The sequence below is a fragment of the Barbus barbus genome (assembly GCF_936440315.1).
Source record: "Barbus barbus genome assembly, chromosome: 2".
NCBI classification, from domain to species: domain Eukaryota; kingdom Metazoa; phylum Chordata; class Actinopteri; order Cypriniformes; family Cyprinidae; genus Barbus; species Barbus barbus.
The window spans coordinates 17,805,787-17,818,257 of record NC_136730.1 but is presented as its reverse complement, the minus strand read 5'-3'; the positions used below and the strand labels follow the sequence as shown (position 1 = coordinate 17,818,257).

General features: G+C 36.5%; 2 protein-coding genes across 2 annotated transcripts; one reads left to right on the top strand and one right to left on the bottom strand.

The window, feature by feature from the left end:
• Nucleotides 1–138: 138 nt before the first annotated feature.
• On the bottom strand, nucleotides 139–7,029 carry LOC306882896 (retinol dehydrogenase 11-like). Its single transcript, XM_079437891.1, has 7 exons — nucleotides 6,872–7,029; nucleotides 4,721–4,861; nucleotides 2,569–2,760; nucleotides 2,238–2,399; nucleotides 1,789–1,905; nucleotides 1,101–1,305; nucleotides 139–738 (listed from the first exon to the last, which is right to left on the bottom strand). Exons 1-7 carry the CDS (start codon nucleotides 6,945–6,947, stop codon nucleotides 642–644), a joined length of 990 nt encoding a protein of 329 aa, XP_079294017.1. The 5' UTR covers nucleotides 6,948–7,029; the 3' UTR covers nucleotides 139–641.
• Nucleotides 7,030–9,651: 2,622 nt separating this feature from the next.
• On the top strand, nucleotides 9,652–11,539 carry LOC306879932 (transmembrane emp24 domain-containing protein 3-like). The gene is made up of 3 exons (XM_079433166.1): nucleotides 9,652–9,921; nucleotides 10,058–10,303; nucleotides 10,394–11,539. The coding sequence occupies exons 1-3, from the start codon at nucleotides 9,778–9,780 to the stop codon at nucleotides 10,625–10,627; spliced, it is 624 nt and encodes a 207-aa protein (XP_079289292.1). The 5' UTR covers nucleotides 9,652–9,777; the 3' UTR covers nucleotides 10,628–11,539.
• The last annotated feature ends 932 nt before the right edge of the window (nucleotides 11,540–12,471 follow it).

Below are 12,471 nucleotides of genomic sequence, written 5' to 3'. Positions count from 1 at the left end.
AGTTTTTAGATTTAGAAACTTTGCAAATTGGTTTGTTTCTCTTCTTAATACAGACTTGATTATCATTTGATGACAATTATTCTTATGACTTAATAAAAACAAAATAAAAGTGTAATATTAGTGTAAAAAAATTATATTCCAAAATACTGCTCATGTTGTGTTACAGCTTTTATAAAATGCTCTTTTCCTTTACCATAAACTCAGCATGGCTTTCATTTTACAGAGGGTAACAATTCATTTAATGACTTAAATAATTTTCATTTCATTATTCAAAAATAGGCTTTGTAAAAATTTTAACTTGTATTCATGTTACACACTGAATTTTATTATAAGGTCAATCAAATGTCTAATTTAGTTACACACACTGTCTAATAGCATTACAGTATATAAAAACTCACGAATTATTTAATGCTTAAATTCACACTTAATATTGCAGTTCATCTTATTGCATATGCACCTCACTACAGAGCCAGCCTCATCCTGCATACTTTCCCACATGCTTACTCAAACTGAATCTCTGTATTTCATATAAAGTAAGCAGATTTAATAGTCTGCAATTTGGAATGTACTATCTACACAGGAAAATGTGACAAACTGCTTTTTAAATGAAGAGAGTGATTTTCACTGGGCAAGGTATTGTCTCAAGCCAGGTCCACCATGGAAGCACTGAGATCCCACAGTCTGCGGGCAGCAGCATCATCCCGACCCTGAGGAGCTGCCTCTTTGGGGACACAATCACTGTAAAACCAGCAATACAGAGAAATTAACCACAGCCGGAAATTATCATAATTGAACAGCAATGGTCAGAAAACACTGTGTGAATAAAAGCTTTAAAAAAGTGGTGAATTTTTTTTGCTGTTTTCCATTGTGAACTTATTAAATGACAATGACATCCATTGTGAAACAAAGATTTCTGTCTCAAGTTTGTCATCAACTCGCTACAATTTTGTGCCGGTATATAATATCATGGGAGCAGTGACACGTTAAATCTTGTTGGCCGTTGTAATAATAACTTAGATGTTTTGTGTACATCTCTAACAGGCATTGATGAGCAAAATCTTACTAGACTGCATTTAACACACATGATAGAAGAAGCTGACCTGTAGTAAAGGCCGCTGGTATTCTGCAGACTCTCATCCACAGCACAGTAGATGGTGGTCTGCGCACCCTGCCAAGGTGTTTTGAAAAAGGAAAAAAGGGGCATGAACAAAATTCTCTTCCATAAAGGCAGAGAGGGGAAAAAGTGTCGGCCCAGCTCTGTATGGATCACCCCAGGATGAAGAGCGTATGTTGTCGCTCCTGTGCCTGAATGATAGACAGGGAAAGTTTGCAAACATCGTGTTTGAGTGTGTGTGTGTGTGTGTGTGTGTGTAGATGTGACATTGTGATATTTCAATTCTGTAAGAGTGAGAAAGTTTTCATTATAGACCTTAGTCAGGGTAGCGTCACATTTAATTATTGGCAGGAATGAAAACAAGGCTGTGAAGGATAGAAGTACAGCGCATTTAGTAGATTGTACTGTAGTTTAACAGAATGCCAAATGTTCAGCTGATGAAACGTCTTTCAGAAAAAAAAAAATTCTCTCTCTCTCTCTCTCTCTATATATATATATATATATATATATAAATAAAAAAGTATAAAACTGTTTCGTAAGTTGTGTGATGTCAAAATTATATGATTAGGACCTTTATTCAGGTGGATATTATAAATTGTAAATCTTTTACAGCCTCATTTTCATCCATGTTAAATTCAATACAGCCTATAACCTGATTCAGGTCTATAGTTTACCTTTCAGTCTGACAGCTAGTTCTCGGGTAAACAGAACATTGGCCAGCTTGCTCTGTCGATAACTTACTGATGGATCATAGTTTTGCTCCAGGTTTATATCATCAAAATCAATTTTGCCTGTACAAAAGAAAATAATTTGAAATATTATAAGGAATCCAAATATTGATTGTGCTGCATAAAGATTTGAAGTATGTTTGCATTGTAAATGATACATGTAATACATTTCAATCAGAATTATATTTTTACGTATACAGCATTTCAGTTTATGCCCTACAATGCTAAAACACAAGAACATTAACATTTTGTCAAGACAGAGCTTCTTGTCAGAGAACTGGATAAGGAGTACAAACACCACTTGCAATAAATTAGAGTCTACAAAATAATGAAAAACTAAGTGTTTTGTTATGAGTGATTCAGTTTAGCACATAAAGATATATAGGGTTCCACACCTTTCTCGTGGGCCAAGCTGGAAACATTGACAACACGGCTGGGTGTTGATTTCTTCAACAAGTCCAGAAGTAAGTTGGTAAGCAGGAAATGACCCAGATGGTTCACACCAAACTGCATCTCAAAGCCATCTTCTGTCTTCCACTGTGGGCACATCATTATCCCTGTTCAAAGAAAAATATAATAGAAAATTTTAAACATAATTGAATACATACATAAATAAATAAACCGGTTTAATTCACTGACAGAGCAAAACTGTTTCCAAAAAATGAAATGGTTTGTAACTATATCAACCATGTGTTTATGCATTACAATCTGGCTGATATTACTTACCAGCATTATTAATGAGAATATCCAGTCTCTCTTCAGTCTGCTGTACATCTTTGGCCAGAGCTCGGACTGACTGCAAGGAGGCCAGATCCAGCATCTTCACAACCACATTGCCATTTCCACTCCTCTTCCTGACCTCATCTGCTGCTTTGGTGGCTCTGCCCATGTCTCGGCAAGCCAGGATGACCCTTGCACCTGAACAATGGTTTATAAATGGTTGCTATTATGACCAACCAACCACCAATCCTTCAACAAATATAACAATGCTACAATGCTTATGCACTCTCTTGGTGATGACAGATGTGTCTAACCATGAAGGTGTGTCATTAGCCTAAGAATTAAAATCTGGGCCATGTTAGTGTGGTGTGATAAGAGATGGATTGCATAATTAAACCAGTTTTATCTTCCCCAATTTTAGATTTATCATTTATTTATTTATATTTTGGATTTATCATCCTTTTCAAAACACAATGCATAAGGAGGGTACTGAACATCAATCAGCATAAATATCAATTAAGTTAATAAGTTAGAGCCTCCATAAATTATATAATCAGCCTGTCTAGAACAGAATTTCCTTTTGCACAACTTTTATGGACATTAATGTGATGCTCATTTTGTGACTGGATCTTTAAAAAAATATATTAAATATTCAGTTCAGGCCAAAAATGTACTTGAGTACACTGAATGCACCACTACTATGATGAAAATGATAACATTTATTTTTGTGGAGTCAGAAACATCAGAAATGCATAGGTGGTGTAACTCTCCAGAGACTGCACAACAAAATAACTATGAAAGTGAAGCGATTTGAAATAGTTTTGCTTAAACCTTTGTCCTTTAAATCAAGGACAGTTTTTTTGCCTTGTCACGAAAAACAAAACATAGTGGATCCCTTTAGTCCCTCATGACTGTGTTTCAAGGTTGACATGAAGTTTTGCTTTTTTTAATCACATACTTTGAGTGAAAATAATATGGGCTAACCCCCAATAATTTTTGTTATAATCTAGGACATTCCTGCTGACACATTAATATCATAAAATAGACTTGGCTACGACCCTAGTAAAAAAACAACAACAAACAAACAAACAAACAAAAAACCTATGCTATAATTTATTTTAAAAAAACATTTATTTCATACCAAGTATACTTCAAATCCAGTAACTTATTTATTGACATATCACTTAAGACTGATTTAAATTTGATTAGACTGATTAGACTTTATTTGCAGTATTTATTTATAGCGCAATGCACATTTCTTAATATTATGCCTAAAATGCGTTTAATACCACTATTAATGTGGATTATATAATCTCTGTATAATATCAGTCTTTAAATGCAAGATATTTAAAGTGTACCTGAAGTATACTTTAAATAACATTTGTGAAGAATCTAAATTCCACTTTAGAAAATTAAAAGTTGCTATTTTCTAGGCTGATATGATATTAAGCAGCGCCTGAAAGTAGTCCCCAGTTAGGTAACTAGTTATGATATAGCTGGGGAATACTTTCAGGCGCTGCGTAATATCATTGCGCCTGCTGCACCCATGGCAACTTTCATTTTACGTCGGTCTTAGTGCACGATGTAACTACAGAAGACTACAGAAAATTATCGAAACTCTTTAGTCATTTTTGAGCGAGATGCTAATGGTCTAATCCGATTTAATGATCTATGCTAAGCTAAGCTAAAAGTGCTACCGCCAGACCCGGAGATCGGCTGAATGGATTCAAAAACGGCAAACCTCAACTGTTTAACTCTTGGGGAGTTGTAAAATGAGCCTATTTCCAAAAAAAGTGGTGTATTCCTTTAAGAGACTGCTCCTAATCTCAGCTCCTTACCTGTATAAAAGACACCTGGGGAATCTAGAAATCTTGCTGATTGATAGGGGATCAAATGCTTATTTCACTCATTAAAATGCAAATCAATTTAAAACATTTTTTAAATGTCTTAATTTTTGTTGTTATTCTGTCTCTCACTGTTAAAATAAACCAACCATTAAAATAATAGACTGATCATTTCTTTGTCATTAGGCAAACGTACAAAATCAGCAGGAGATTAAATATTTTTTTTCCCCCACTGTATGTATACTCCTCATATGAAGCTACTTCAACCAATACTTTAAATTAACATTTTTAGAGCTCCACTGAAATGAACTTACCTCTCTTGGCCATGTCCACTGCTGTCTCTTTGCCGATACCAGTGTTGGCTCCCGTTATCAGAACAGTTTTGCCATCCAAGCGGGTTTTGCTGCGGCAGATGCCCCCAGCCGCCCATCTCCGCAGGGCAAAGAGCCCGACACCTACCGGTACAGGTGCGACATTACTCCAGCATCATTACATCACCGCTAACCTAATCTTTTAAAGGTGTGGTTGATTGTGATTTCACTTTTTTTTTTACTTTATTTAGTGTGTAATGTTGCTGTCTGTCCATAAACAATATCTGCAAAGTTACGAAGCTGAAAGTTCAATGCAAATGGAGATATTGTCTTTTAAAATTATGGCAGTTTAATGCCTACAATTATGGCTCGTAGGGACTACAGCGAGTTACTTCCCGGGTTGGTGACATCACAAACCCTAAAAATTTACATAAACCCTGCCCCTGGGAACATGCAACAAAGGAGGCAAGGCCATGTTGTGCTGCTTTAGAGAAGAGGAAGAGTTGTTGCCATGGCGTCAAAACTGGGGGTGCACGAAAAAAATCTATTCATGATTTTGACTTCTAATGATTGTAATTGATTTACAAGTTTCAAAATCAATGTTCTTAAGCAGCGTTTCTTAATCCTGTTTGTCCCCCTGCTCTGCACCTCCCTCTCTCTCCCTTTCATTCAGATTATGAGCTCCATCAATTAACTGTGTTCCAATTATACACTTTTAGACAGACAGATATTTTTCCACATAGCTACAAGAAGCATTAAAACGTGGATGCGCATGCAGTCAATGTAAATCCTCAAAGCCCTGACGGGGGACACCGAAATCTGAGCGCTCGCATCATGCAAGGTTGATGACTCAAGAAGACAGGGCAGATAGCTTTATCTAAATTCTATCTAAATTAGACTGTACAATTTCGAAATTTGAAGCAAAAACAGAATGGTCTGACTTTAACTTTGTGAAACTATACTACATAAAACATTTATGAATGAAACAGTAGACAAACTGAATAAGACACAAATTCACTCTCTATGAACAGTAAAAATTATGTAGTGTTTCCTGGGTTACTGCTGTAAACAAAGCAGAGCTGTATTGCTCAGGGGCAGGATAAAAATAAAATACCACTTAAACTTTTCTAAACACAATCAGTTCTCCTCAGAGATACATTAATATTAGTCTGGTGTAGCCAGACCTTCAGACTGACGGCTGAAGGTCTGGAAGGGCTGTTTTCATTGGCCAAAGCCCGCCTATGAGGCCGTTTGACTGACATGTCAAACAACCAATCATAGTTCGTTTCGTTCAGCGTCACGTTTCGGGGGGCGTGGAAATGTCGCCACAATAACAACCCGGTGTGTGAAACTCTCAGGTGTATTATATGACGGGAACATTACATATTTCACATACTTTTGAAAATCCAGCGTTTAGTTAACCCTGATAAGCGTTCGTGGTCACATTTGTAAACACGACGGCTTTCTTCTCTTGTGAGGGGGTTTGGCGCCATGGCATCCTTGTGTCCCGGCGGACCGAAAATAAACAGGACACTCGCGTCTCCCGGAAATTCGGTTTAATTCAACCAGTCAGATGACGATTTCGACATTCCTGAAGTAGTACCTCTGATAAGCATAGCTAGTTTATTTTGTTTATCTGTATTTTTTTTTTTTGTTATGCTGCTATTTGGACTTTTTTTTAAATTGTATTAAGAATTTTCTGACTGTTAATTTGTGTTTTTATATGTTTAAGCAATAATAATAATAATAAAAAAAAATGCTTTGATAAGCATAGGCAAAGGTTATCCAGGACACAAGAGGCCTAACGTTACATATCAATATTTATCATTAGAAACATGGTCCCCACGTCTCTCACATTTGAATGAAGTCCCATGACCTTCCACTTTAACATTTTACATGACTTGCAAAAACCAGCCGTTCAAGTTCACTGGAAAATGTTTGTTCTGACAAAAACTATTTCTAATCGGAGAGAAAAAAAATCACTATAACAATAAATTGCATTTTTGTTCCTTAACGCAATTCAGATTTTATTAAAGTCATGTTTAACGCTTGTAAATTCAGTTTTAAAGTGACACGTGTTTATTTATTTTTCGTTGTCGTGGGAAGCCACAACCAGCTTTAAACTTGCAAACTAATGATTTAAGTTTAGCCTACCCGTCACCAGGACAGCTGTGACCCCTGTAGAGTGTTCTTCCACAAACTCCTTCACTGCCTTGGTGTAGTCCTGCATTATTACACCTGGTAGATTATCCTTCAACTGTGTAGTTGTGACATAAGCAGTCCAGCTCCTTCAGCAGTGACACCGCCCACACGACACAGAGCACGTGCAGTAAACACAGTGGACCCACGTGCTCCAGTCTCGACGTTTAACATAAGAGTCCGATTGTTGGCTTTAAATGCGACATTAGCATAAACAGAAACAACAATCATCAATAATTTCATAATAAATTTGAACGATTTAGTGGTGTTGGCTCACAGTATGACTTACGCTGACCCATGCATCCTATTTGCGGATCCTTGACATAAAATGTTTGAAAACATCTGCCAACTGTCTTTATAAGGTTATTATAATTGTTATAATGTGTATTTCATCAGCCTACTCAGGCGAGGGAACTAAACGTAGCACGTTTGTGTACATAACCTTGTGCTAAATACCTTATTTTTCTTCCCAGTCATTGAAAAATATCAGTGATTAGAGAGGTCAAGATTTGAAAGGCGGTGTGGAAATATTTAGAAATAAGGATCACAATGTCATGTAAATGTGTTGTTGTTTACTTATACAACATTAAACAAATAATATTTTAGAAATTATAGCGAAAAGGTGAAAGGCAATATAAATACAAACTTATAAAGTAAACTAGGCTTTTTTGTTAAATCGCTTCTTTTTGTGTCTGGTTTACACCTCATGTGTTCCTACACCATTTATCAGATTATGAAAACGTTCAATAGTAAAGTGTAGACCACCTAGTTTACGTACTCGCTTTGCCTAAGTAATATATATATATACAGGTCCTTCTCAAAAAATTAGCATATTGTGATAAAGTTCATTATTTTTTGTAATGTACTGCTAAACATTAGACTTTCATATATTTTAGATTCATTACAACACAACTGAAGTAGTTCAAGCCTTTTATTGTTTTAATATTGATGATTTTGGCATACAGCTCATGAAAACCCAAAATTCCTATCTCAAAAAATTAGCATATTATGAAAAGGTTCTCTAAACGAGCTATTAACCTAATCATCTGAATCAACTAATTAACTCTAAACACCTGCAAAAGATTCCTGAGGCTTTTAAAAACTCCCAGCCTGGTTCATTACTCAAAACCGCAATCATGGGTAAGACTGCCGACCTGACTGCTGTCCAGAAGGCCATCATTGACACCCTCAAGCAAGAGGGTAAGACACAGAAAGAAATTTCTGAACGAATAGGCTGTTCCCAGAGTGCTGTATCAAGGCACCTCAGTGGGAAGTCTGTGGGAAGGAAAAAGTGTGGCAGAAAACGCAGCACAACGAGAAGAGGTGACCGGACCCTGAGGAAGATTGTGGAGAAGGACCGATTCCAGACCTTGGGGGACCTGCGGAAGCAGTGGACTGAGTCTGGAGTAGAAACATCCAGAGCCACCGTGTACAGGCGTGTGCAGGAAATGGGCTACAGGTGCCGCATTCCCCAGGTCAAGCCACTTTTGAACAGAGAAGCAGCACTGGACTGTTGCTCAGTGGTCCAAAGTACTTTTTTCGGATGAAAGCAAATTTTGCATGTCATTCGGAAATCAAGGTGCCAGAGTCTGGAGGAAGACTGGGGAGAGGGAAATGCCAAAATGCCTGAAGTCCAGTGTCAAGTACCCACAGTCAGTGATGCTGGTGTTGGTCCACTGTGTTTTATCAAGGGCAGGGTCAATGCAGCTAGCTATCAGGAGATTTTGGAGCACTTCATGCTTCCATCTGCTGAAAAGCTTTATGGAGATGAAGATTTAATTTTTCAGCACGACCTGGCACCTGCTCACAGTGCCAAAACCACTGGTAAATGGTTTACTGACCATGGTATTACTGTGCTCAATTGGCCTGCCAACTCTCCTGACCTGAACCCCATAGAGAATCTGTGGGATATTGTGAAGAGAAAGTTGAGAGACGCAAGACCCAACACTCTGGATGAGCTTAAGGCCGCTATCGAAGCATCCTGGGCCTCCATAACACCTCAGCAGTGCCACAGGCTGATTGCCTCCATGCCACGCCGCATTGAAGCAGTCATTTCTGCAAAAGTCATTTCTGCAAAAGGACCAAGTATTGAGTGCATAACTGAACATAATTATTTGAAGGTTGACTTTTTTTGTATTAAAAACACTTTTCTTTTATTGGTCGGATGAAATATGCTAGTTTTTTGAGATAGGAATTTTGGGTTTTCATGAGCTGTATGCCAAAATCATCAATATTAAAACAATAAAAGGCTTGAACTACTTCAGTTGTGTTGTAATGAATCTAAAATATATGAAAGTCTAATGTTTATCAGTACATTACAGAAAATAATGAACTTTAGCACAATATGCTAATTTTTTGAGAAGGACCTGTATGTATGTATATATATATATATATACTTTTTTTTTACTGCTTTGTCTAAGTAATAGGATGACACCATGAGATAAGAACTATATTATTGTTTTCTCTACTGCCACCTACTGGTAACTGTCTACAGTGTACGGACACCTCAGCCATGAACTTTAATAGAATTAACTTTAATGCAATAATTATAACACGTGCAAAATATCACGAGACGCTATTTTTGTTGTTATTTCGTATTTTCAGATCATAATTTTTCTTTCATTTCTAATTAAAAAATCTGTGTGTTCCACCTGGAAAAATCCTTGATTTATAATTACGGAAATATCTTTATTTTGAAAAGTTAAGGCATATAACCCGGAAGTAACCTGTCCTCCTGCCACGTCAGTGGTGCTTCAAGCTGTCAAGTGTCTGAGAAAGTTCAGCAATTCAGCTGTAACTCAATGGAGGAGTCTTTTTGTGAATTTTAAAGAATAATTTAAGTTTTCTTCCACGTAAACACTATGAGGTACCCTTTTCTTTTAATTTTGGCTGTGTATATAGCCATTGCAAATGCCACCGAATTAACTTTTGAATTGCCCGATAACGAGAAACAATGCTTTTACGAGGACCTAGAACAAGGAGCAAAGTTTGATATAGACTTTCAGGTAATTGTGCCGAAAGCTGCTTTTAACATTTTTTTTTTTTAGCAATGTTGATTATTTATGTTTTGTTTTCCAAGTTGAAAAACATTGTTAAACAACTTAAAATATTCTTAATATCAATGCTTTTCTTTCCATACAGGTTATTGCTGGAGGAAACTATGATGTTGACTGTTTTGTTACAGACCCGTTGAATAATGAGCTGTATCAGGAACGAAAAAAGCAATATGACAGTTTTTCCCATACAACAACCATGAAGGGAGTGTACAAGGTCTGCTTTAGCAACGAGTTTTCAACCTTCTCTCATAAAACCGTTTACCTGGACTTCAGAACCGGAGAGGATGACAGATTAATGCCTGTCATGAACAAAGTGACAGCCCTCACACAGGTGAGAAATGCAAACAGCATTCACTCATACATCGCATGCATGCACCGTGCATATATGCATTTGATCTGAACCTCTGAATGAATCATGCAGATGGAGTCAGCCTGCCTGTCTATTCATGAGATCCTGAAAGTGGTTTCAGATTCTCAGACTTGGTACCGTCTTCGGGAGGCTCAGGACCGAATCAGGGCTGAAGACCTGAATGAACGCGTGCACTTTTGGTCTATTGGGGAGACCGTCATCCTGTTTGTGGTCTGTATTGGCCAGGTGCTTATGCTTAAGAGTTTCTTCAGTGAGAAGAAAGCCAATGTTTCCACTAGCACATAGGCCTAATTTTCTAGTCTGCCGCTTTCTCTCTGTTAATCAGTTGGTCAATCAGTCTGAGCCCCTTAAAACAACCATGACTGATGCCTACAACCAACCAAAAATTACATCTGTGTCAAACAAAATGCCTTAAATATCGAATAATGTACTAAAAGCTATGCAAGAGTTCATTATCTTGTGTAGAGTATTCAAATTGGCCTCTGTGCATTAATCATATATCAGTAATGGAAATTGAACTGCTGCACCGTCATTCTGCCACATCTTAATGTTTTTGTTTGTACTAGTGGTGTTTTGTGAAATTTCTACTTTGTCCACTTTAAGTGTGTGCACTTGTCAACTTTAAATGCATATGTCTTAACATATACTTTATATAGAAAAGAGAATAGTTTTGGTGGTTTGTGTTTTGGTAATAATGGCAATATGATAATGAATGACTGTGTTGAACCTTCAGTTTTGTTTACCAAAGCCCTTTTTTGTTTCTCTCACATTCAAAAGGGAAAAATCCATGCTGAATAATTTATATATGTAAATCTGGCAAAATATGAAATGCTTGTTCAAATTCATTATTTTCTAACTCCTTAATTAAATATCCTGTCTAATTGTTAGTGCCAATCACAGACACCACTGCTGATTTTTCCCAAGTTACATTAGGGATGTGGAACAAGGGCTTGCACTTTGTTTTTGGACTGTAACTGAAACATTAACTTAACGTGCAATTCAAAAGCTATTTTAAAAATGTATTACATATTTTTCGGATATTTGTTACAAACAATTCTCATTTTGTGTACCTCAGCCCAGGATGTTAAATCGATTAGTGACATTTGTTGATTTATTATGAAATTAATACCATAAATTGTGTTGTTTATATTCATGCCTTGTGTTAATTGACTAATTAAAAACAAAGTTTTGAATTTATTAGGAGTCATCATAATATATAACGACAGGCATATTGAAGCGATGGATTAGAAGATGCCAACAGGGGAAACTATGTATATGTGTGGCCTTGCACCACAAAACCAGTCGTAAGGGTCAATTTTTGGAAATCGAGATTTATACATTATCTGAATAAATAAACTTTCCATTGATGTATGGTTTGTTAGGATTGGACAATATTTGGCTGAGATCCAATTGTTTGAGAATCTGAGGGTGCAACAAAATCTAAATATTGAGAAAATCGCCTTTAAAGTTGTCCAAATGAAGTACTTAGCCATGCATATTACTGGTCAAAATTAAGTTTTGATATATTTACGGTAGGAAATTTACAAAATATCGTTATTCTGCATGATCTTTAATATCCTAATGATTTTTGGTATAAACGAAAAATAGGTGATTTTGACCCATACAGTGCATGTTTGGCTATTGCTACAAATATACCAGTGCTACTTATGACTGGTTTTGTGGTCCAGGGTCACACACACACATATGTGAATATATATATATATATATATATATATATATATAATTAATAATATAATATAAATAATATATAATTTTGAGTGAGAAAAACTGATTTTGCGAAATATTTGGAATATCTGTTTTGCACAAGTAAGACCTTCATAACTGTTGATAACAGTAATGTAATGTAACGAGAAACACTCTTCTCATGAACGTTGTGTGCTGTCTTTCTCGGATATTTTAATAAGTGTTAATGATTCTCCAGAAGACAAATCTATCTTCATCTAAACCGTTATGAACATCGATTCTCACTGGCTTCCAGTTTATGAATACATTCCGCCTCAGCCCTCCCCAGAAATAATGCATGAATATGGATGGGCTGTTGTGCCTGAGTCTATTCAGTGCATTGGACTACCTCCAACGTTGGCATAAATCCACAAACGGCAGAGGAG

What these genes read in the sequence shown, in the direction of transcription:
- LOC306882896 (XM_079437891.1), bottom strand. Translation starts at nt 6,947, where the DNA reads ATGCAGGACTACACCAAGGCAGTGAAGGAGTTTGTGGAAGAACACTCT. An exon ending in TATTCTCATTAATAATGCTG is followed by an intron (nt 2,400 to 2,568) that starts GTAAGTAATATC and finishes TTCTTTGAACAG; the next exon opens with GGATAATGATGTGCCCACAG. An exon ending in ACTAGCTGTCAGACTGAAAG is followed by an intron (nt 1,306 to 1,788) that starts GTAAACTATAGA and finishes TCTATCATTCAG; the next exon opens with GCACAGGAGCGACAACATAC.
- LOC306879932 (XM_079433166.1), top strand. Translation starts at nt 9,778, where the DNA reads ATGAGGTACCCTTTTCTTTTAATTTTGGCTGTGTATATAGCCATTGCA. An exon ending in AGTTTGATATAGACTTTCAG is followed by an intron (nt 9,922 to 10,057) that starts GTAATTGTGCCG and finishes CTTTCCATACAG; the next exon opens with GTTATTGCTGGAGGAAACTA. An exon ending in AAGTGACAGCCCTCACACAG is followed by an intron (nt 10,304 to 10,393) that starts GTGAGAAATGCA and finishes TGAATCATGCAG; the next exon opens with ATGGAGTCAGCCTGCCTGTC.